Source organism: Melanerpes formicivorus, unplaced genomic scaffold, assembly GCF_026170545.1.
Source record: "Melanerpes formicivorus ecotype bairdi unplaced genomic scaffold, bMelFor1.0.p_v2 SCAF_8, whole genome shotgun sequence".
NCBI lineage: Eukaryota > Metazoa > Chordata > Aves > Piciformes > Picidae > Melanerpes > Melanerpes formicivorus.
This window is the reverse complement of record NW_027142360.1, coordinates 18,770,200-18,795,783: the sequence shown is the minus strand read 5'-3', so window position 1 is coordinate 18,795,783 and position 25,584 is coordinate 18,770,200. Positions and strand designations below refer to the sequence as shown.

The following is a 25,584-nucleotide window of genomic DNA, read 5'->3' as shown; positions in this document are numbered from 1 at the left end:
TGCCTGTCCCAGACCATACTTGGGAGGTGTAGCTGGAGATGAGTGGTTTTTGACCCCCTGTGTGCACTGAGCTGCTCCAAGATGCCTAGTTTCAGCTATTTCATCACTGTTGCTGACAAGATGCTAGCAAGCGCCTCGCTGAATTCTGTTCTATGTTTGTCTCTAAATAAGCATAAAATCTCTGTTTGGGCTCCCATTTCTACTGTAAGGTGTTAAGTAGAGTTGTTTCTCTTGAATGTGGTGCTTGAAAAAGAGATGATACAGATACTCTGTAAAAAGTGTAGTACAGTGGACAAACTGTCCAGCTGTGACTGCACAGTAGTATCAACTGTTCTGTGGGGCTTGTTCTACTTGATCCTTAGGGTTAATTTGAAATACAACTTTTTAGGCCCATTCTCCTAAGGAGTTTCTTATTCTAGGTCACCAATTTCTTGGTGCCTGAATTCTTGGAAGCTTGCAATTAAGATTCAGATGTGTGCAGCTCTCTCTGGTTGGTTCTGAGATTAAGAATTTTTACTTTTGTTTTCAGAATAGGATTTAAAAGACAATCTCTAAATCTCTAGGCCCTTTGGGCTGGAGTAAACACGTGGCATTGTTCCCCTTCCATGGGTGAATTCCTACCATTGTAAGACTTTCTTTGCCTCTGACTTCCTGAGCAGGATTTTGATGATTAATGCAGTCGCTGTAAGTAGTGGAGAAGTTCTTAATAGGTTACTTCCTAACTCGAATTCCTAGGTAAGTATTTTCTGTCTTGTGTGTGTGTGGCTTTTCCTGGGATGCAGAGGCTGTTGGACGATCAGCTTCACGGTCTGGATGATCTACTTGCCTACACGTGGTTGCTGCATAGTGCTTGTCATGGAGGCAACTATCTCCATGAAGTTGGTAGGAAAAATGACAATTAATTTTGTACAGACTGCATTCAAACAGATGTGCAGTGGGGAAGAGAGGATGGGATGTGGTGCCACTTGTCACCCAGACGCTGCTCCGTGCTAGCAGAGTCAGGGCAGGTGGTGCTGCGTTTCCCGGTGACTCACTTGCACCTCCGGCTACTGTTAAGTCAGCCCTGTGCTGGAGCTGCTGGAATTGCGTGTTGTCAAACGCTAATTTAGCATGTTATGTCAAATGCTAATTTAGCATGTTATGCATGAATCTAATTGGCAGGCTGGAAAACACAGTATGCCTGTAGGAAACCTTTTTTCTTACCTGGAAGACCTTAAACAGTGAAAATGTAAAATGTCCAGTAGGAAAATTTCTTCTTCCTTGCACGGTTAGCAGTGATAATCAAAAGCAAATTATACAATGCTGTGTTTGGAGCCCTCTGATAGTATTGTCATGGCTTCTGCTCTTGTTTACAGATTTCCCATGTAGCTGAATTAAATTAACAAGACTGGTCAATTCATTGCTGCTGTATTTAACCCCCTGGGCAGCATTGAATCTGGCAGGGATGCAGCATCATTTTCACGTGCTGCTTGGAAAGGGAGGATGTACAACAAAATGAAGTAGTGTTGTTGCTCAGGGGAGAGGCTCATAGTCGCAGCTTGGATGTCAGACAAAGGGAATAGAGAAGGTTCCTAAAAGTCCTTTTTTCTCTCCACCACTTCCAGTGTAGCTCAATCACTTGAGGGACTTAGGTAGTGTGAGGTTTTTTTTTTGTCCTGTGTGGGCCAGCCAGAGACTAGTGTGTATCCACAGAGTTTGTTCAAGGCAGATAGCATTACAGGAATCAAAACAGATCTTTTGGTTCCTGTTCAGAGATTTAATCCTTTGTTTTTAGCAGTTAAATAACTCTGTGTTCTTTAGCCTAGCCTCCATTATCATGGATTTGAGCCCTTCTTAAATTCTCATGCATGTAATAGCATAGCATTTATGTTAGAAAAAAAAGGGTGGTGCAAGGTAATGCACAGAGGAATCAAGCAGCTCCATCAGGTCACCTGTGGAGGAGCACACATCTTGGAGCACTGGGCTCAGTGAGCCATCCTTCCTCCCCTAGTTTGGAGTAGGTGACCTCTTCACTTAATTGCTGCCCACTCCATCTAAGGATGGTCCTCGAGGATGTCTGCACATGTCTTGTGCTGCATCAGCTTGCTATGTAAGTAGAAGGTATGCTTTGCAGCATTTTAACTACATCTTTCCCTAGCACTAAAATTCACTTAAAATTAAATGCTTGTATGGATCTGCATCCTGTTGGTAGAGGTATTTCATCTTTCCATTAGGCTTGTGCAAAATACTTGGTCTGATGGAAAAGGCTGTACAGATTTCTTTTCTCTTTTTTTAGTGCCCTCTCCCAGAGTCTGTGTAGCTTGTGAGACTGGCATTGGTACTGTGTGCCTAGTCTTGCAGCTGAGCTGGAAAGCTGGGCTTCAGCACACCACACGTGCTATTCTTGTCTGTTTGCTTCAACTTTTTATGTGGAGTTTGCAGATACTGGAGCAGTTTGCATTGCAGAAAGTGCCCCTTTTAGCAGCTGTTGAGTGCATGACAAACAGCTGATTTACCCAGGCCTTCAAAAAGCTTTTGAAAGTAATAGCATGAAGTCTATGCTTTGTAAATGTACTACTGGATTAAGCAATATTGGTCTGAGCGGTAACACCCCTTTGCTCTGGGCCGCTACGGGTGTGTGTCTCAGGGGCTATCTACAGTAGGCACAGCCCCTGTGCAGTGACTCCCTGGGTTGGGGTGCATGTGTGAAACCTTGCCTCGAGGCTAAGCTGGTCTGATGGCAAACAGCTGCTGAAATAAATGATCCTTTCCCTCTGCTCTCCATTTAGCTCTGAACATCTTTTTCATGATCTCATAGAAAATGAGTGAGTAATGCCAAGGAAGAGTTTATCACTAAATCCAGCTGACTCAACCGTAGTGGATGTTGTGCCTGTCTGCCTGCTAGGTCATGTTTTAAAAGAGAGGATGGCAGGTGAACCCACTGTTTATTTGGGGAAGAGTGCAAGACCATGGTGTTTTTTTACCCTGCCAGATGTTGGAGTAGTTTATCTGTAATGCACAACCTTGCTCTCAATATGCAGCAACTGCATCTTCCATGGTAGTTTAAACTGATCTGCAGAGCAGCCTGAGGTACCTGACCTCTGTGCCAGTGTGCTGGGAGCAAGGAACAGAGGGCACCAGGGACTGCCTGGCAAGACAGGGTGTCCTGGGGGACTGAGGTATGCTGGAAGGATGCAGGTGCCAGTAAAGTCCTGCCTTTGGGTGTAGATGTGAGAAGGAGAAGCTTGTAGCTGAAACTATGGCAGGTAACCCCAGATGTTGAGGGGCTTATGTAAAGCAGTAAACTGGCAGGATTTTTCTGAGTGTGTGCATGTAGCAACAATAGCAAAACTTTTCTCCTTAGTACTGATTTTTATTTTTTTAATTTAAAAAACCCTAAACTAGTAACTGCATGTTGACTTTCTGGAGCCTGGGGGACTCAAGAAATGACCTGTGAGAAGGATCTGGTAGTTTTGTAGAAAAAGATGTTGAAGAGGATGAATTGCATCTGTTGTCCCTTTGAGAGGGAAGGTAGTGTGGAGTGCTTGCTCTGCCTGCCTGGTGCTGAGAGCAGCAGTGCACACGTGAACATGGCATACTGTACCCACACTGCAGCTGCATGTCACTTCTGTTACCTGGCCAGCATATGTAGCTCTTCCAAGGGGAGCCCTTTGCACGTTTACTACTATCACTATCCACATGAGGAGAAGCTTCTTTACAATGCGGGTGATGGAGCAGTGGAACAGGCTGCCCAGGAGGGGTTGTGGAGTCTCGTTCTCTGAAGACTTTCAAAACCCGCCTGGGTGCATTCCTGTGCGGCCTACCCTGGGTGATCCTGCTCGTGGCAGGGGGGGTGGACTGCACGATCTCTGGAGGTTCCTTCCAACCTCTACCGTTCTGCGATTCTGTGATCACACCACTGTCGACCGCTCTCACACCCTCACCGCTTCCAGAGTAAGCGGTTGTCCTCTCCTGCTGCAGAGGAGGTGGGCAAACGCTTGTTCATCTGCAGTTTCTCCAATTAGCCACATTTTCAAGTCTGCCTTTGCAGCTGCCGGCAGCCCCTCCTCGCCCTCGGCGTGCGTCCGCAGCACGCTCATGTGCCGGCACGCTCCTGCTGCCCTTGAGAGCAGACCAAACTTATTAAAATCATTGCTAGTTGCCATGGCAGCTGTTGTCGCTGTGGGCTAATAGGAAAGGCAATTACTGCTGCATGCTGGGGAGAGTATGGGGAGGGTGTGGGGGACAGGCGACTGCGTGCTGATGAGCTGTGTTACTGAGAGATCGGCTGCCACAGTGAGCAAACAGCGGAGGAAAGACCGGAGATGCCCTGCGATGAAGTTTGGCCAAATATGCTGTATTCCCACCTCCTGGGCAGGCTCATTGAGAGATTCCCACCCTTCCTTTGATTGTCAAGGTTGAGGCTTGTCTCTGCAGCTGGGTGCTGCTTGGTAACTCTCAGCTGGCCCAATAACTGAAACAGGGAGCTGGAAAACTTAAGACACGTTGAAGATGCTCATCTGGCCTCTTTCCAGCTGTTTCCTCTCTGTAAATATTCCTCCTCGTCTCGTACTTCGCTGTTTCCTGAAGGTTGAAGGTCGTGATATAAAATAACTCCGTTTTCTTGGAGTGAGGATGGTTAGTTATGAAAACTGAGGTCATTTGTGTTTCAGGGTGAGTCTTCTGTGCTGCTGTGCCAGTAGAAGGCCAAAATGTTTTGATTCTGGACCTGTGTGTACACCTGTGTGTGTTTGCAGGTGTTGTGTGGGCATATGGCATATGCTGTGTTTTCATGCTTTTTCAAAGCGAGAGGGAAATGCTACCCTTCATCTTTTTTTCACTGAATTTGGGCAATATGTGCCTGAGCGGTGCCAGTACTGTTTGTGCCCAGGCAAAAAGGAGAAAAACAGGGAACGTTTAGTAGTAAGGAGCATGTAAGGAAATTACTAAACTCCTTGGAAGATTCTACTTGGTGAAATCGGCAAGAGCTGAAAGTCTGCAGCTCCTGTAAAAACTTAAGGATACCAAAATGTGCTTAGGCAGTGTTTGACAGAGCCCTACACCCCCAAATCACAGCCCTCTGGCCCCTTCAGTTTGTGCTGCTTTCCTTTTCTCTTAGCCTGAGGCCATACTGCACAGATGCTGTTCCAGTAGGTGCTCCCTGGCCGTCAAGAGACATGTGACAGAAGTTCCTTCTGGCTTCTGGAGTCCATCAGGATGTCAGAGAAGCTAAAATAGTAATTGTGATCACCTTCAATGGGGAAGCAGTTCCAGGAGGTGTGGTGGAGGCTTATGGTCCATACAACGTGAGAAGGATAAAACTATTATCTTGGAGCAGACACAATTGAGACCTTGTCTGCATTTCTTTCCCTGTTTCGGATGATCCCCCAGCAGCTGTTTCCAACTGCCCTTTGGATCGTGCCCCATTGGGATAGCAGTGATGACTCACTTGGCCTGGGATGGTTTCCGCAGCGTGCAAGAGCTTGGCTTCCCAGGGAGCCGTGGCACCAGGAAGAGGAAGGTTTCTGGTGTGTTTGATCCTTCAGTAAAGATTATACTGTGTCTGTTTAATTAGAGGCTGCTGCTTTCTTTGCTGGTGTAGTATATATAAATGGAGGAGCTTGTCTAATATACTCAAAGTTGCAAATGTCAGGAGTCAACAGCTTCATTTTCCTCTCACCAAATCTGATTTGTTTTTAAGTACTACCACTAAATCTAATGATGCAGTAATTCCTGTTTGTTAAAAGGAATGAGAGATTCAAACTGAGAAGGTCTTCATACTCTTCTCCTGTCTCTTGGCTTACCTTTGTTTACAATGGCAGAGCTGCTGGTTTGCAGGTGCTTGTACAGTATGACCTGAAGTCTCAGAAGACTTGATCTAAATATGCGGTGTACCAAGTCTGCATTCAGCTGAAATGTAGCTATTAAGGTTTTCTCTTTGCCCAATTTTTGATGCAGATTTGTACTTTGCAAATGTTGCCTTCATGACAGTCAGCAGAGTACCAATAAAAAGTAAAAAAAAAACCACAAATTGCAGTGAAGATACAGAAGCTGCTGCTGGAGCCCAGGCTTAGCAGGATTTACTTGAGGCTTCATGTTCAGTTCGGGATTCTTTGTTTGCTGAACTACAGTCTAAGTCTTGCCTGGCCCCAGGGAGATCTGTAATGGGACAGACATCTGTGCTTAAGATGCTTTGCTCTGTCATTTGCCTTTGCAGGAAAAAGAGTAGGTAGCAAATTAAATGAATGGAAAAAAAAAAATAACACTCCCCCGCCCCCGGTGCTCCCACTGAGCACAGTGGACCTGATCTACCTGCATCTGCTTAGCCTTGCACAGTGCCATGGCATGCACTGTTAGCTTGAGTGTGTCTGTGAACCACAGTGTGGTGCTCAGGAAGTGCAGCTCCCCAGGACAGTGCTGGTCCTGCTGCCTGGTGAAGTGTCGGTTGATCGGAAAGTCCTTGAAAGCAGAAATGATGAGGATGACTCCTCATGGTGAAGACCGACTCAGTGCTGTTATCAGCCACTCAGTGTGTGGTCAGGCTCTGTGTCTTGCTGTAACTGCTGTTTGCTCACGCCCTGCCCCTGCTTTTATTCCAAGGGGTGGGATAATGTAGGCTCTTGGGGCAAACCTGGTTGCTGGGCTGGAGGAGGAGGAAGCACGCTCATTACGAGCTCATTTTTGCTGTGTTGCAGCATGTGCTGAGGGAGGCATGCCATAAAAGCAGAGCACCCAGAACATCGGGTTAATCTGCCAGGTCTCTTTGGCTTCAAGACTTGAGGTCTGGCAGGACAGTTTTAGCATTTGATGTGTTTTTGTGGAATTGGGAGGAAAGGAATCCAGAGGTACTTCCTGCTCTTCTTGAGGTTTTCAGGTTCCTAGTGGTGCCAAGAAGAAACTGTATTTCTGGAGTGTGTTGAGTCATCGTCAGTGTCTGTCTTCAGCCTGGGTGGAGAAGGCTGAGACTGTCCCCAATCCTTCCATGTGCTCCTGGTCATCACTAGATATTACTGACCAGCACAGAGGTTTCTTTCCCAAAGCTGTTTCCTCTGCTGCATGATGCAATGTTGAGTCAGTAACCCTGTCATTTTGAAGGTTACCATTTTGATATCCCCAGCGCCTGTTTATTGTCTTTCCTTGTCACTTTTCCCCCCCCTTCAGTTTTTCCTATTTGTGCTAGGCTCACCTAGTGCCGGGGCAGAGTGCCGGCTGAGAGAGCTTTATCTGCGTTGTCTTGTGCTCTGAGCTTTGGGAGCCGGGCTGATGGAGAGCACATGACCCTCTCGGTGCCTTTTCCTTCCCGGCGGGACACAGGGAGCTGTGTGTGAAGGGAACAAGAGGTGCTGTGTAGCGAGTCGGTGCTCCGCTCCCGCTGGTGGCAAGGGTGGGCATGGCTGGCCAGCTCCTGCCAGCGTGGCACGGTTTGGCAAGCCGGCAGCTTTCCCAGGCAGCACGGGGCTTGCCCACCCATGTGCACACTGGCTTCCCGGGCTGACCCCAATGGCTTGAGGGCGGTGCAAGCTGGCTTGGTTTTCCCTCGATGTGGTGTAAGCGAGCAGAGTGCCTGAATTATTCACTGCTCCTCGGCCTGCTGTTCCTATTGAATTCCCAGTGTCGGGGCATGCTGCCAGCACCCAGTGACGAATGCACTGCTGAGCCTGGCCTGGGGGCATCCTGCGCCCTGTGTGTTTGGGGAAGTGAGGCCGAGGGGGTTGGCCGCTAGCTCTGGAGTTTTGTAGCCGCGGGTTGGTGAGACTCGGTTGCCCTGCGGTCTTTCCATCCGCAGCATAGGTGGGCGCCGACCCTTTTGCTGCTGTAAGGGTTTTTGGCTGGTTGTCAAATGTTTGTCTATGCCTTGCAACCGCGATGAAGTCTGCCCGGGCTGCCGGGTCCTAATCTTTTCCTACCATCTCTCCAGATGCGGTGTCTGCTATTGTGTCCTATCTGTATTTCGCCTTCATGGCATGGAGTTCTCTGCAAACCACATCCTCATTTTTTAAGCGTGGTTTGAGGTTCTCCTCTTTCCACATCCCGCCTTTTCAGGGGTGGCTGTGCTAAAAAGCAATCACATTTCACGTTTTCTGAGAGAAAATGTTTCTTTTGTTGGGAAATGGTTTCCATTAGAACACTTGCCTGTGATGTTAGTCTTACTAATTTGAGTAATTGTTTAATAAACCTTTCAAAGATCTCTGCTCTTCACTTTATCACAATTCAAAACATACCTTTGGTAGCTCTTACGTGCTTTTGGAAGAGACTATCACATCATTTTGCCAGAACTTCTGGGTGTATGTTTGTTTGGTACCATCTTCGTTGTGTTGATCCTCTGCTTTATTCCTCTGTATTTTCTTTTCCAAGCAATTTCAGCAGGTGGCAGGTCCCTCGGGAAGCTTCCTTTGACCAGAGTGCTTTCTGGTCTCGGTTGATGGGGTTGGATGGAGTTTCAGGTCCTCCTCCTGGCTGCACAGAGGAGTGTTTTTTCACCTCTAATTGGATCATGTAAATCAGCTCTTTCTTTGTCTCATCCTCTGTGTCTAGAGTCTCCTTCTGGTGATTTTAATGAATAAATCAACCTTGACATTGGGTTGAATTTTTGTTTACTAGTTATGTTGATATTTAAAAACTAGTCTATCTGACAAGCAAAATAGGGGTAATAATCAGAATTATGACCATTAATTTCCCTCACAAGCTGATAGTAGAGGTGATATGTAAATGAGAACAAAGTGGCAGGGGGTTTCTTTCTTTTTTTCTTTAAAATCCTGTGCTGTTACAGCCCTCTGGGATTTTAGTGTTTCATAAAGTGCTAAGGGGTCCCTGGGGTTTGACAGATGCTGGAGAAAACAGAGCTCCCTTCCAGAGAGAAACCCAGTCCTTTCATGCCAGTGCAAATGCTGGATGCTGGAGGGGTGCACCTTTTTGCTGGCCAGTGGAAGGCTTTTCCTGCTAAATGCTGGCACTTCAGACAAAGGCCAAAATCTCTCAGAGTTGCTGCTTATCTCCCCAGCCTCAGTCTGCAGCATGTGGCTGTGATGGGCAACCAGAGGGGAAGAGTGTGCCATCCTTCTTTTCCTTACTTTGGCTCTTATGCCTGGAGCAGTGGAGTATGCAGTTAACTCTGAATATCCCTTGTGGTGGCTCCTCTGCAGCAAGCAGCAGAGAGGACTGCAAGTGATTTGATGTAGAACCTTAGGAAAGCCTAGATCATTGTATGTGTCTGAGCATTGATCAGTTACTGAATCAAACAAGGTAGGAGGAGGGAAACAGGATAAAGTCACTTGTTCTGTTCTTTATACAGGCAGAAAAGGAGAGAGGTTTAGTATTCCTTGTCAATAGAAGAGAGGGGAATGTATGCAACAACCTTTCTCCTGTTGCTTTTAAAGTTGGGTGAGTGGAAGGGAGAGAAGAAGTTGTGAAGGTGTGAAGCCTGCAGTGGTGTTCATGCAGCAACTGGGAGAAGGTCTGAGGCTCACTTACCCATTATGAACACCCAGGGCTTGCAATTAAAAAAAAATAGTATTTTTGTTTCTTCTGTGAGCAAAAGTGTTCAGTCCTTCTACAAGTCAATACAAGAGCTGATGGACTGGGGCTCATGAATGGCATGGGCTACGTGTAGTCAGCTGAGATTTGCTGTAATGTGTGGTGTCTAGGATGCTGGAATTGCCATTGCCAGAGTTTGGGGCTGTATGCTTTTATCTTTGTGCAGCAGGAATGTTAAGTTTGGGGGCTTCATTTTGGCTTTGATAATGGCAGCAGGAGAAAGGGAAAAATTGCTTTTCCTTCCTTCTTTTCTCTTCCCCCAGGAGATTTTTTTGACTGTTTCCAGAAGGGAACAGATTTCCAGCTCTTTCCCTCATCCTCCTGATTCGATTAAAGAGCAGTGGGGAAGAGAAGCAATCTCATTCGGTCTGTGCCTTGCATGTGTTCAACCCTTCTGTCCTAAATCTGTTCAGTACCTTTCTGTGCAACTGGTAACAGCTTTCCTATGCAGCAGCAGCATCTGTGTGAAATTCCAGCAGCTTACATTTTTTTTTCCCTTTTTCTGCTGCTGCTTCAAAGCTGCAAGTAATCCTCCAGGCACCAGTGTTGTCTTTCAGTAGACTCAGACTGATGCAATGCTGTCTTCATAAGGGATGGGATTTGGGAGGTTCGGTTTTTCACCCAGGAGGATTACAAGCTTCGTTTTGACACAAACATTTATATACTACAGGAGGTAGTGTTGGTGTCTCAAGACTTGGCTTTTTGGCACTAGGAAGACACACTGTAAATACAGCAACTTTCCTAGGCCTTTCCTCCTTTCTGTGACACTTTTAGTGCTGCAAAATCCCCACTGGTATTGGTTATTGCCTAAAAAGTGTGGGGGTCTGTTATGTTTCAGGTTTGGTCAGGTTCATGTATAGATACCATAGTATCAGTCAGGGTTGGAAGGGACCACAAGGATCATGTAGTTCCAACCCCCCTGCCATGGGCAGGGACACCCCACACTAGATCAGGCTGGCCAGAGCCTCATCCAGCCTGCTCTTAAACACCTCCAGGGATGGGGCCTCAACCACCTCCCTGGACAACCCATTCCAGGGCTTCACCACTCTCATGGTGAAGAACTTCCTCCTCACATCCAGCCTGAATCTCCCCACCTCCAGCTTCATTCCATTCCCCCTAGTCCTGTGTGTAACATATGTGCACAAAAGTATATTTTATACACACACACAACATTGTCTTCTGCAGTCCCAGTTTGGGTGCTTTCTTGTAATGCATGAAGCCATGTGACTAATGAGAGGATGTTTGGTTTTTTCCCTGTCCTTTAGAAAAAGCAATATAAACTCCTGTAAGATGTGGTTTTGAAGATTTCTCCTCATTAGTGCAAAAGAAAGGTTTCACTTTTATGTTGTTGTTGTTGTTTTGTTTTGTTTGTTTTTTAAAAGATTTGAAGTAACCTCTCCTGGAAAGTGCTGAAGTTTGTGATGCTCCTTGGCTTCAAGAGTAGTGTGTTTCACAGTATGACCTCTATAAGTGTTCACCCTGAGATTTGCTTAGCTGCTGTATGGAGAACTGCTTGTGGTTCAGAGCTTGAAATTGTCAGCTCCCAGTTTGTGTGTGAGCTCCAAAGCTTCCTAAAAGCTGAAGTATCATGCTGTCACTGTCACCATTCTCCAGCTGAGAGGTAATGAAAGCATTAATCATTAAAGCCAGGTTATGTTGCAGGCTGGGATAGAGTCACTCTGCCCTTGAATGTGTGCAGCTCTTGGATGTGTGCAGCTCTTGTTATTGAATGCTGTAGCATCAGGCTGAGAAGCAGGAACACTTTGAAAATGTGGATGGCTGTGATGACAGAGGATGTGTGCGTTTAGCATGCTTAATAGTGAAGTCTTCTACGTGCCTCATCCTGCCACCAGCATCCTCCCCAGAATCAGTGTCACACAGTCACAGTATTGCCAAGGTTGGAAGAGACCTCGAGGATCATCAAGTCCAAACTGTCACCACAGACCTCATGACTAGACCATGGCACCAAGTGCCACATCCAGTCTCCTCTTGAACACCTTGAGGGATGGTGACTCCACCACCTCACCGGGCAGCACATTCCAATGGCTAATGACTCTGTGAAGAACTTTCTCCTCACCTCGAGCCTAAACTTCCCCTGGCACAGCTTGAGACTGTGTCCTCTTGTTCTGGTGCTGTTTGCCTGGGAGAAGGGACCAACTCCCTCCTGGCTACAACCACCTTTCAACCTGTCAGTTGATGTTTCCGCAGATGGTCTTGTAAAATCCTTGGCATCTCTCTGTGACAGTAGTATATGGGCCTGTAGCAAAGAGCAGTGCTTTTTGTCTGAAAGTCATGGAGGTCACAAATCCAAAGCACTGGAAACAGAAGGGGTCTGTTTATGTTTTTACAAATGCAGTGGGGAGAAAATATTATCAGATATTTCTCCAATTAGTGATCTGAAAACTGGCTACCAGGCATGGGTAGATTTAATTGATAAAAATGCCTTTTTCCCCTCTTGGATTCTCACAACTGGTAGTAATTAACAGACCAAGCATGACACCTTTGTTTTGGATACTCATGGATATTCTCTGTGGAGCATCTGTTTGCTCTTGAAAACTCAGTTAAACAGCTGCAGTCTTTGGGTAGAGCAGCAGCAGACATGAGTTGTGCTGTGCTTCTGAGGGATGAAGAAAGGAGAAGAATATGAGCAAACATAATCTGTGTCTGGTTAGGCCATGCACTATTGGAGACATTTTGGTGTGAGAAAGGGAAGCTGTGAAATGTGATCAGAAATAGGACTTTTTTTCCCTGCTGCCTTAGATGATGATGTGGTATTTGTTTGGATCAGTTCTTCAAGGGAGTAGAAACTCTGGATCTTAAAGCATCATTAAAGATGCCTGTGTTAAAGATAGGCTCTGAAATGCGAGAGTGATGTAGTTTCTAAGAAGGAAGCCTGTTGGCAAAACTCATGTTTGGTTTAAGCTGATCTAAGACCATGCTTTCATCGAAAAAGGAGCCCTGCCTTCTCCATGACTCCAACTACATGGTCCTGCACCCTCCCATGTACAGGTGTTAGGGATTATGTGGCCTGTAGTGACCACCTTTATTCATGAAGCTAATCCTTCTCCTTTTTGAGGGATTAGTTTCCAGTAGGATCAGCAAGCTGATCTGACTTGCCATGTTCTTCTGTGATCCCCACTGTGCATGCAAGAGGTGAGGTAGGGATGCACACTTGGGAGCAGTTTGTTTTGTTGGTGGTGTGATTTTTGAGGTTGGCTTAATCTGACTGTGAAAAAAACATGCTCTTAGAAGGTTTGTATCACTGTGTAGCTCAAGAGAGTTGAGTTTTAATCTCTTTATACTTAGGCCAAGCGATTGTTAGCAAGTGTGCAGAAAGGAGAGAGCGAGTAGAACAATTTACAGGGCTGCAACTGTCCGGAGCTTTGTGTAGAAATGTTGGCTGTACTTACAAAGAAACCTTGAGAAATGAAACAAAAAATACAAGTGGTGCTTTGGCATGGTTTGAAGCTTGGACTGGCCCTCTTGTCTGCTGTTTGCCGTGATGCCTTTGGTCTGCTCCAGTTCAGGAGTTTACTGCCAGTTCCTCTGCACCTAATTTAAAAACCTTGTGTATTCAGTTGGTGGTTGGCTCCCTTTTTTGTTACCTTCATCTGAATGTGCTGCATGGGAAGATGGATGGTGCTGTAATTGCAAGAGCTGAGGATTTTTGTACCTCTTTGGCATTTTATCTCTAGACTCAGGGAGGGAAATGTAACTTCCCAACGCAAAGGTGTCTCCAGGGACTGCACACAGACACAGTCTTTATACTCAATCACGAAGGAAACACTCTGTAGGTGAATATGCTGAGACAATCCCTTCCCACGCAAGGACACTTACAAACCAAGCTGTAATTTCAGTAACACTTAAAAGATGGTAGAATGGTAATGCTGTTGCCTTTCTAAAAGCTGTGTGAAAATTAGTGATGGGGTAGGGGCGGAGAGAGATGCAGACAAGTGTCCTACAGGGCAGTCAGGACTTGAGGATCACAGGCTCTGTGTGGAGCAGGTAGAGAGATTGGTCCAGCCATGCTGTGGCTTGTGCTCCCTTCTGCCTGGCAGGACCATGTTGGGAAACATGACAAGGGGGGCTGTGGTTGTAGCTGCAGGAGGCTGGGATGGGAAGGAGCCAGGATACAGAGGGCACAAATCTGCAAGGAACTAGTTATGAGTAGTTTCATCATTGGTAGAGCTGCTTATTTATTAGTGTTGTGCAGTTAGGGAGAGAGACTTTGATGCTTTTGTGTGGTGTTGATAGGAATGTGCAGTCAGGGTGGAGCGTGGGGGTGGAGGGGTTGAGGTTTGAGACCTCCTGGCGGGAGGGTGTGGATCTTTCCCCAGTGGCTTCAGACTATCCATAAAGACAATAGGGTGCAATTTAGGCTCTGTGAGAAGATTATCTGCCGTTTCTGAGGACTTCCTGGGACTTAACTAAACTTAAAATGGATAAAAAGAGAGAAATGCATTGCAGGCTTGTACAATGCTGGATGAATTGGGCAAGAACCCTGTCTACCTCCTGCCTATTTGACAAACCCAGGTCTAGGTGCCTGGGGCACGCCAACCTGGTCCTTTAATGATTCAGTCATTGCAATGATTTCTGACACCTATCTTGACCTTTCACAGGCCTGATTTCTTCCTATGATCACTTACTATTAAAGTGAAATCTTATTTCTGTGGTTGATGGCTGTGTTTTGTGGCTTGGGTGGGTGGATGTTTCACTGGGTTAAAAACTGGCTGGCTCTCTGGGCTCAAGGAGAGGTAGTGAATGGAGTTCAATTCAGTTGACAGCCAGTCACAAGCGGTGTTCTCCAGGGCGCAGTGCTGGGGCCAATTCTCTTTAATGTCTCTATCAATGATCCGAATGAGGAGATTGAGTGCACCCTCAGTAAGTTTGCAGATGACACTAAGTTGGGAGGGAGAGTTCATCTGCTTGAGGGTAGATCAACAGTACTCTCTGCAGAGAGATCTATCTGGACAGGCTGGATCAGTGGGCCAAAGTCAGTTGTGAGATTCAGCAAGGTCAAGTGCCAGGTCCTACACTTGGGTCATGAACACCCCATGCAATGCTACAGGCTTGGGAAGGAGTGGCTTGAAAGCTGCCAGAGATTAAAACAGTCTGGAGAGCACTGTTGGCAATGTGCCCAGGTAGCCAAGAAAGCCTGCCTCATATCAGGAACAGTGTGACCAGGGAAGTGATTGTGCCCCTGTACTCAGCGCTGGCAAGGCCACACCTTAAGTACTGAAGTGAGACATTACTGCTCTCTCTGACTACCTGAAGGGAGGTCGTAGTGAGGTGGGTGTTGGTCTCATCTCCATAGTAACAAGTGATAAAATGAGAGGAAATGGTCTCACATTGCACCAAGGGAGGTTTAGATTTGATATTAGAAAAAATTTCTTCACTGAAAGGGTTCTCAAACACTGGAATAGGCTCCCAAAGGAGGTGGTTGAATCCCCATCCCTGAAGGTATTTAAAAGACACAGTGAAGTGTTACTTATGGACATGGTTTAACACCAGGCTTGATAGACTTGGATAATGGTTGGACTCAATGATCTTGAAGGCCTTTTCCAACCAAAACTATTCTATGATTTAAACACAGGATGTATAATAGTGTAAGACTATCCAATGTCTGAGACTGCTGGCAGCCTCTCCTTCCCATTAATACATAAAGTTCTTGGCCCTTCTGGGTAAAATACAGGTGGCAGCAGCAGCTTTTCCCTTATAAGCAGGGCAAGCATGCCCATGTGGGCCAAACTGAAGAATTCAGATCACTTACACAGACAGATGCCTTGCTGGATAATTGTGTTCTCCACAGTAACGTGGTCTTTCTTAGAAATGCCTTCAGAGCAGCTTGCCTTGCTTCTGTGCAATGAAATGGAAATTAGCATACTGCAGATGTCTGGGTTTGTCTCCACATCTGGGCTGGGTGGTGTTTTCTTTTGAGTCTTCCTTTCTGAACTTGGAGCACTCTCTCAACTTTCCTGATGCAGCATTCTGAATGAGGGGCAGATCTTTCTTCCTTTCTCTTAAAATTTCAAAACAAAGCATGTACTGAAACTCTTCTGAAAACTGCTCCAGAGAGGAGGTGTTTCTTCTTTGAGAGGGAAGGAGGTTCTTTGGTTACTGCTCCCTTCCTCCTTGTTTTAACTCCTTTCTAGTTGTGACTGTTGTCTGCATGGGGATGGATGCTTCATTCCTCCAGCAGAAGTTATTTGGCTTGGTTAGGGCATCGGCTACAGCATGCCACACTAGACAATTTGTCTTGGGAAGGTATTTCCCTTAGCTTAGGAAGAATTGCTCTCTTTTCATAGACTCAGTAGAGAGGTGTGACCACAACTACCATGCCGGCATCTTAGGGCAATCATGTTTAGCAAGAGTTAGCTTTGCAAGAGCAGTGAGGAGGTTTGGGTAACAGAAGTGGTTTCCAAGGAGTCCTTAGTTAATGGCTGATAAAACATGTTATTTTGAGACTCTTCTTTACTTTTATGAATTGCACTCTGGTTATAGAGGGCCTTGGCATGTGGCCACATCCCATCTAGACTGTCTGTGGTCCATAAAGAGTTGGCACTCTGTTACAGGGTGGAGGTAAGAAGAAAAGCAAAAGCTTGCTTCCCGTAGTGAGATGGCATTGTGCTATAGCAGGAATCACTCATGTTACTTTTCATCCGTAATTGCTTAATTGGGATGTTGAAAGGTTAGCTTTGATTTTGTTTTGATATGTTTCTGCTTTTTCATAGGCAAGTGTGTAGCACTTGGCTGTCTAATTAGAAGAAAACCCCTGAAAAATACTGATGTGTGTGGGAGAAGTGAATAAAGGTAAAGGCAAGGAGGGAAGGTTAGAGCCCGGTGGGCTTTGCGTCTCGGTGGAGATAACAACCTTTGCAAGGGGAGTACCTCTGTAAGAAACTGCTACATAGGGATTTGTTCTGGTAAAATTCAACAGTCATGACCTCTCTTTTTCCCTTTTAAAATACTAGTGAATGGCATTTTGGAGACAGACACCCTTTTTGTCTCCAGAACATGTGCTGAGGCACTAACAAGCTGTCCCAGCCCTTATCAAAAGAAGCCCTTGGGGGTTGGAAATGGCTGCATCAGTCTCTGTTGCCCTTATGATTCTTGGTACCTTTTGAGGCAGCAGGGGAGCATCAGATGTGCTTTGCATCTTAGTCTTTCTGCCCTCTTAAGAACAGAACTCTTGTGTGAGTCTGGAATATTTGTCTCTGATGGAGTGGGTTCTCTTGCCTCTATGTGCTGATTTATGGCACAGAAATGAAAGCTCTGAAGGGGCCAAAATTCAGGGTGAGCTGTCAGTGTTCATGGCTCCCATATGGGGGTATTCTAGATGCTGAATGACTCGCTGTTGATGTTTTCTCCATGTTGGTCTCAGGTACAATTAGTGTCCTGGATGCTCTTTCTTTCCTGGATGTTGCCCAGGAGGTGGAGGATTTGGTCTTTTTCTGTCCCTTGTGATGCTACTTTGGGATGCCCATTGTGAGGAAAGGGAGCTGCCATGCTGTGCAAGCTGCCCTCACAGCACTCGAGGGGCTTCATTCCCTTGTATAGATGCCCTTTTGTTCCCTGCTGTTGCAGGGAGAGGAGTTTTCCAGGAGGGGGATGAAGAGGCCAGGCTTAATGGTCTTAAAAGTGCATTTTTTTTTCTTTCTTTCTTTCCTTTTTTTTTTTTTTTTTTTTTTTTTCAAATTTGGGAGGGAAGGCCTGGAAGTTGTTTCTCTCTAACTGTTTCCAGATGGTGCTGCTGGAACACAAAGATTTCTAGTGTGTTTGGGATGGCGGCAGCCGAGACCCCCCCAGCCCTCCCCCACCCCCCCGGCACTTCCTGTACAGCTCCACAATCCTGCAGACTTAATCAGAAACAGCCCTGGCTGCTGAGGCACTCCTGAGGCTTGCCTTTTCTTCACCCTGTGCCCCCAGCCCTGTGATTTCTCCTTCCTTCAGACTTTTTAACCCCTTGACATTACTGCTCTGGCCCATCATCCTGACCGCCGCACTTCTCTCTTTCCTCAGGATGGCTGTGTGCGTGGCAGTGCCCCAGAGGGGAAACTGCGTTCGGCTGGACTGCTCAACAAAATGATGTCTTTGGGGAAAGGGAAGCTAGTTTTTGGTGTGAACCTGGGAAAGTAATTTCTGTAACTATCTGGGGCAGCTTGTGCAATGAGGCCAGCATGTCCAGGACACAGAAAATTTCTCTCTCGCCTATTTGCCTGAAGCACATGGTATACAGCACGATTTTGTCTGAATCGTGCTGTTGTGCCTCTGTGTGGGTTTTTTGTGTGCCAATTTCCCTAAAAGCAAGGCAGGTTTAATTTTATTTCACAGTCTCTTCACACCAAATTACTTGTAGCTTTCTCTTCTGCAGGTAATGTAACAAGCCTGATTTCATTCTGGAAGGCAGGAGAACTCTTTCCTTTTAGCCTTTGAGCAGCAGCCTCGGAGTATCTGTAAAATCAGCCAAGAAGGTTGTGATCCACCGACTTCCTTTCTGGATCTATCATTCCAATCTGGTCTATCATTTCCTTGTCCTGTTTTGTCCCATGATTTCCATCCTGTTTTTTAGGAAAGCAGAAGCAATTATGCCGTTTATTAAGAGAAAACTCTGTAGTATTCTTCACCTATTGAAAGCTTGTAGCCATCATGTTTGAGCAAGCTGAATTTTTATGCCATAAGCATGTTGCTTTGTAATGAGTGGTTTAGCATGAATTGTGTGAAATGCTTCCACAGCCCCGTGTAACAGTTATGGCATCCAAAGGTGCCCCTGGTGCTGGGGTTTAAAGCCTTGTTATGTGACCTGGCCTGTTCCTGTTGAGTAAGAGTGGAAGTGAAGATAAGCTGCCATTTTAAAATGCTTCTGTCTAGTAAAAGAGGAGGGAAATCAATATTCTTTGCTATTGACTTCTGTGCATGCACAGTGTCCTTGTATTTACTGGATCATAGACGTCATACTGTGCACAGTATTCCCAGGGGCTTTATCTTGCACTGGATCTATTGTTGCCAGCGTAGGTCATGGACCAGCAGAGGCAGGCTGTATTTGCTTTATGCCTAGAGTAGTATGAGGATGCTGCCATATGTGGTCTGAAAAAAAAAAAAAGTGTGTGTTTTTCACATTTAAATTACAGTAAATTAATGAGATCTCATCTCTTTGAAAAGCTGAAAATGCCCCTTGGCTGATCTGGAAAATGAAAAAACCCAGTTGGTGCAAAGCAGCTTCTGACCTCCAGAAAGCTTCTTCCATTATTTATATACTCAGGGAAGAATCCACATTGTTATAAAGGATCTTGGTAAAATACATCAATTTTAGCTCTTCCATTTCAGCTGTGAAAGTGCCTTCTGTGTATGAAAGCCCTCCTTTTCTCTGCAAAATCAGACATCTGTGTTGTAACTTCATATGGATGGAATCACCTTGAAACCTGGGTGTGCATTTGTAAACTTGTTGCATACTGAATTTGTTAATTCACCCCAAAGTTTAAATGCTATCTTTTTGTGTGGTGAGGTCAGATGTGTATTTGTGTGTGTTCCATTCTGCAGCTTCTGCTGCACCAACCAGTTCTTGCCCCTGTAGTATCTGATGGAATTTGTGGATCAGAAGTGCCAGGAGGCTGGAGCCAAGAACGTATGTATTTCAAACGGAGAAAATTCCACTGACACATTTGGGTGGCTTCACAGGAGCCCTGTTGGACAGGGATTCAGCCTCCACCAGAGGTGCCCCATTCTGTCTTGCTGGCCACCTCGTGGGCTTGCCTAGCTAATTGCTCCAAACTACCCAAACTCTGGTCAGGGCAGAAAGCTGTTTTTATTAATCTGACATCACCTTCCTTTCTCGTCTTTACTGTGTCTCTGGGCTTCCTGCCCAGGGAGCCTCTGATGGGCCTGGCCTCCCTCCATCCTGCCCGTGAATGATGGCTGAGAGGGGGGCCTACAGCCCCCGTGGTGGCTGGTGAGCTGCCTTGGGCTGAGGGATACCATGTCCCCACTACAGAGGAACGTCCAGCTTTGGAGAGCCATGAGCTTGTGCCAGTGAGGGTGCCCCGGGTGGGCCCCCCTTGTGGGACCCTGTTGTGCTGGGGTCTGGAGTGAGTGAGAGGCTGGCAGTGAGGAGTCCTGTGAGGCAGTAGGAGCCAGGCACAGGAGCACTCCTGTCTCATGCATCCAGTGTGCCAGCTCCAGTTGAAAACAGGAGGGAAACCTGGTTTGGAGTGGGGAGGGCCAGGCCGGAGGCCTCTGTCGCTGTGGCAACAGGGCCAGAATTGCAGGAAGGAAGAGGGGCCGGATGGGCCTCCATCCCGGCCTTTGCCAGGCCACAGCCTCTCTAGGCCCTGGAGCAGGGAGCCTGCAGAGGCTTCCTTGTTCCCTTCCCATGGGGCAGCCATCAGCACTAGACCCCCTGTGGCTGCGGCACTGCCCTGGCTGCAGCACCTCTGCTTTTCTGTCCCTCCAGAAGTGGCCTTGGTCATTTGGTGGGGCGTGGGAAGCCAGGGCTTTGCTAGCCCACATACATCTTCCTAGCCATCAATGGCAGTGACAGCAGTGTGCTTAGTGTGGCGCTTTTTACCAGAATCTTGGGCTTTTAGTCCCTAAATACACTTAAAAAGGGAAAAAGTTAAAAAAAAAAAAAAAAAGGGATGGGTAAGGAGTAAAATGTGAGTTCTGTTACTTGCATCCAGAAAATCATTTGGGCCATTGATGTCAGGACACTAACAAGGAAACAAAAAACTGAAAGTCCTTTGCTAGATCACAGAATGTAGCTGATGTCTGTGCATCTGGAAACTGGCCAAGGCCAAGGAGCAAGTTTAATTGAAAGTGACGAGAGCTGAAGGGAAGCATCAGACGCTATAGATGCAGTTATTGGAACTGCAATGATTAGCAAGAGCTATATATCAAATTAGGGTAGCTATCAAGGGAGGAGAGTGACATTAAGAACCATTTAAAAACTACTTCAGTTTTTCATTAATAATTGGCAATTCAGCCTTCAATGCTGCTTTTCCCATTAATTTTATCCAGACACTACTTGGGATGGGGAGATGGCACACAATTGAGAAGGCAGACTGAACACATCAGATACACTTGGCTGAGGAAATGAGCATCTCCTTTTTTGTTTATGTGCAATAGTTTGTGCAAGTAAAGCCATAATGAATAATTGCTATTTTTCTTGGTGACTTATAAATAAGGTCAAGGCATTTAAAATTTTACTGGTGCTCTGCCACAGTTAAAGTACTGAAAAGCCTTTTTCCAGACTCCCTCCCATCCTCCAGCGTCAGGTTTCTTTCTTGTGCAAGAAGTAAAGCACAAAAGATGGTGAAAACACAGGGCTGTGGTGGACAGTGCTGGGATTTCTGTCTGGCTCACAAGCTTTACTTTTTTGTAAGTGTCACTTTCAGATTTATAGCTTTGTTGGCAGCGTGTTCAGCTTTTTTTTTGGTGGGGGGGAGGGTAAGCATCTTTTTATACCTACTCTAGAAAAGTGGCTTCCGTTTGTCTAGCACAAGTCTTTGATGAATGTGTAGCTTGTTCTGTCTCACCCCTTCAAAACCACATTTTTCTTTTGGGAGGAACAAGTAATTTCTTGTAGCCTTTATGTTGTTGCTTTATGTAGTCCAGGAGTTTCTGTCTTTCCAGAGCTGGGCCTCTCCCATGCCATTTTTGTCCAAGCCACTAGGCTGCTGTGCTGCTTGTAACTCTAAGGTAGCAGGCAGAGCAGAGGCAGAGAAGCTGCCCTCCTATCAGTTTTGGTGCTGTTGGTTAGAACCTGGGAGGTGGTTGTGAAACTCAATTGCATGAACTTCATTCCACTTCTCTCAGCATCATTAGGAAAGCAGATCCAGGGAAGAGATTGCTTGGTCGTGTTTCTGAGGTTATCGTTGCTATCAAAAGGACTCAATACTTCAAATTCAGCAGGAATTGATTATCTGGCTGGGGAAATAGGGAAGGGAAGAACTTCCTCAGCTTAACAGTTCCTAGTAGCAGCATTTTAATCTGCAGGTTTTAGGTTTAGTTCAAGTGTCAGGAAACAACTGCTAATGAAACCTCACTGATTGTTGCATCTGGCAAAATGGCAAGTCCACGATGTAAAATTAATTTGTTCTGGAATTAAGTTAGGTCAAAGAGAATTATTGCCTCTTTAAGCTAAAATTTAGGTTTAATTAAATGTGGGGGGAAAAAAAATAAGAGGACTTTCAGACCTTCCATTATGTATTACGACTGTGACCTTTCCTCCAGAGGACTGATTTTACTCCAGTCCTCTGTGGCCTTTCATAAGTTAATAGCATCTGCAGAGGCTATCACTTCTTACTGGTATTCTGGTTTATTGACAGTTCCTCTTGTTTTCAAGATATGCCTAATTCAACAGTTAAAAAATTTACCAATCTCAGAGGTGTCAAAAAGCCCAATGATCTGAAAGCCTGGCTGTTATGCTAGTGCAGGAGCACCTCCTTTGCTCTTCAGTCATCTGTAAATGGCTGTACATTGTTCACCTTGTGACCCAAGATGGTACCCATGGCTTGCAGTTTGTGGCAGCCTTTTGTGTTGCTAGTGCCAGTGGGAAAGAACTTGTGTTAGCAAGGCTGGGAAATTAAATAAGGGGGAGAAAAATTAAAGTACAGAGCAAAGGTTAAAGGCTTTGTGGATATGACTGAGCTGTGACTTTCATCGTGTTAAATCCAGCTGGCTGGCACAGAGGCTATTACTATAGGGTATAACCACAATGCTCACATGTCCTATGCAAGTGTGGAAGCACATCTGTGAGACTGTCAATAGGGTTTGAATAAAATCACAATATGTGTTGCAGAAAGCTGATGTGTTCTGTGTTAGTTTCTTTTTCTTCCTCTTCCATCTCTAAAGCAAATCACAAGTACCTGAGTAATGCCTTTCAGTGGTAAACAAAGTAATGAAACATCCCAGTGTCAATTTGATTTGATTTTGCAGGCTACTGCTGCCTAACTCAATTTCTGTGGGAATGTCTGGTTGCATGTTGGTATGGAGAGAGAAATGCAGTTGGCAGGGGGGAGCCATGAGAGCGGCGGTGTTGTCTGGGGATTCCCTTTCCCACCAGACTGCTGCCAGAAGGCAGGGTCCCTCTGTGTTTGTGGGCAGGGTATTTATATGTGTCAGACCTTCCTCCTCTCTTTTCTGTTTTGTGTGTGTGTGCAGGCAGAGAAGATTGAGCTGTATCCCCAGCCTCTCTTGTCGTCAGTCGTCTGCTAACAGGGTTTCTGTCTGGATGTTGCTGGACTGTCCTGTTCCAGTTGCAGGAGTTTAACGCTTTCACTTCTTGCTCTGTTTAGTTTTCAACAAAAGCAAACTCTGTATGGAATAATCATGCAGCAGGCCCTGGATTCACCATTAGTGACCTGTAAAATTGGCAGCACTGGAGATTATTGGCGGGAGACGGTTTCCCTAGGCGCTTCCTGCCTTCTCGTGGAGAGTTAAGTTCAATTAGAGCAATGATACGCACAGCAGGGATTTTTGCAAAGAGTTCAGTACTTGGTGGTAGCATTGCTTTATGAAAGGCAGAGATATCTTTGGCCTTTTTGTGACCTTAATGCTGCAGCTGCTACCCTCTTTCTAATCTCTGTATTCTCCAAACTCTCACTTTCCTTAATAAAACCTTTCACCTCTTCTGTCATCTTCTGACGCAACCATATCCCTCAAGTGTTTTTAGTTGGAGATTTGTGGAGTTTGTCTTCAAAAAAACATACTGGAGATTCTGGAGATTGCTGGCAGTGGTTTTTGGTTGTGGTTTTGGTCATGGAGGTTTTTCCTTTTAGTTTATTTGTTTATCACTACCCCCCCCAGTTTTTCTTGTTTCTCTGTGTCCTGTCACTTACTGTGGGTTGCCCTCAGATCTCTTCCTTTTCACACTCTTGTGATTTGCTTCTGCTTATGAAACTTCTCTTTCTACAGGTGGTTTCTGGTCATCAAGGTCCTTTGACTCCAAAGTTCAATTTTGCCTCTCTCTGCCACAGCCTTGTGGTGACAGTCCCTTTTGTTAGTTGCAGTACAATTAGTGTTAAAAGCATGCCTGGAATGAATGGTCTTTCAGGAGAAGACTATCTCCTGACACAAGGTGGACATGTATGGCACTTATATCTAATTTGGTAAACTGTAGTGTGTGGGAGAAACAATCACAGCAGTTTCTTACAATGTGTACACATGGGAGAAGAAAAGTACTAGCTGTGCCTTTTCATTGTGGTATTGCTCGAGTTTTAATGAGGTTCACATTTAAAACCCAACAGCTTTGGGTGGTGCTGTAGCTGTCGGTCTCCACTTGCTTCTTCCAACTTCTCTGTCTTCCCTTCTGTTTCTGTTATTATTTCTGGAGTTTTGTGCCTTACCTGCTTGCTGGCTGTCAGTATTTGAGAACAATGTGCTCACTGGGTGGTCAGCCTAAGTAATTACTGTTAATCCCCAAAACCTGGTTGCCAGAAGTCTTGCTGTCCTTGAAGCTCTCATACTGTGAGTGCTACTGTAGCGTTAGTGTGAGAGCCTGGATGTTTCCTGGCAAGTTTCCATGGAGATTCCCCTGGGCAGGTTTGAGGTAAAGCGGAAGAGAGGGAGGACGAATACAAACTTAAAATAGCATTGCTAATCCTTGTATTGAAATAGCACCTTGCCTTTTAGCAGAAGTTGTGTTAAAGTGTTCCTGTGTAAACTGTGAAACTGCCAGTGGTCACACACCCTGTGTGGGGCAGAAGACCTCTTTCTCTGGTTTGTTTTAAGCCAAATATCCCAGCACAAATGCCCAAACATCCCAGTGTAAACTTTCTGACAACGATACTACGTCTCAGTCAGCTTCATGCCCACAATATTTTTGCTTTGACAATCTGGGATTGTTTTGCTGTGTTCCCCTTGGGCTTCTCTCTCTGTGCTATCTTTCCCCAGAAGCTCCTGCACAAAGTGCAGGGCTAGCTTAAGAGTTTCTCCTCTGAAGTCATAACAGGAGATAGCAATAGACTTAAAAACTGATTATGGAGGATGGCTGCCTCCTTCCCTTCTCTTAGCAATCTGCTGGGAGTTGCTTGTGAATGCACAGAGGTACCAGAGTGGAGTAGATACAGGCTCTATCTAGTTCAGTTTGTCCTCCACCCAGAGATGCATGCATGGGGTACATGTGAGTGCCCTCTCCCTGTTTTGAATAAAAGGTGTTGGAGGGAGAGTAACACCAAATAAATTAGGATGCAAAAATAAACATTGAAGCAACATGATGAAGTATATTATCTTAATTCCTATGGTTCTGATAAAATAGAGGAGTCTGGGAATTTCATGGAGAAATTCTGAGGCATTGGAGGTTCATACAGTCCCACAGAGCCACAAAACTTGTAGGCTCAGAGTCCCTTCTGGGCTGAAGGAAGAAAGTCTGAAGGACTGATTTCCTGTTGGGAGTGTGTGAGGCGTTTCTTAGGCTTTCCAGGGTGTTTGAAGTTACACTGACTGCTTTTAAAATGAACTCGATGTGAATGTTAAACTATTAGTGTAGTTTTGTAAAGGAGAAAACTGACACTTCTGTGGCTAACGTTTAGGGAAACATTTCTTCCAGACTGGGCAAGGCAGGCAGCAGCTTCTGTCATTTTATGTTCTGCTTTGTTCAGTTTTTATGATGGCAAATGAAGTTTGCATGTAAAAATGCTTTGCAAAACTACAAAAATGATACACAGCTGAAATCAGAGGATAGGTAGGATTGGTTTCTGGTTATTTTATGGCTTTAATTTTTTTCTTTTACCTCTTCCTTCTGCACAATTTGGCATAAGCAGTTGAAAACTAATTTTAGATGGATTGGCTAACATGGAAGATAGGAGGTTAGCAGAACACACTCATCTTGGCTCGTGCTTTCCTCATTTTATGCAGGTCCTTGGTTTTGGCTGAGTTAAGACAGATGTATAATTCCTTGGTTTCTACTCTGTGTAACCCCCTGCTTTCACTCTTTGTTTTCTTGTCTTGCAGAACGAGCCTCTGACTTCAGGTTATCATGGATACCCAGCAAGAGACAATCAAGTAAGAGTCTGATTGCAGTAAATATGTGTGCGCGTCTCTGTACGCTTAGGGGTGTTTTGTTCAACAGCTTCCTTT

At 45.6% G+C, this 25,584-nt stretch overlaps 1 protein-coding gene across 1 annotated transcript in view; it reads left to right on the top strand.

The window, feature by feature from the left end:
* The window catches only part of RBFOX2 (RNA binding fox-1 homolog 2), a 178,909-nt gene that overhangs the window by 13,768 nt on the left and 139,557 nt on the right, over positions 1-25,584 (top strand). Inside the window, 1 exon segment of the mRNA XM_068142353.1 lies at positions 25,459-25,509. Within this exon segment, the coding sequence (XP_067998454.1) occupies positions 25,459-25,509 (51 nt within the window).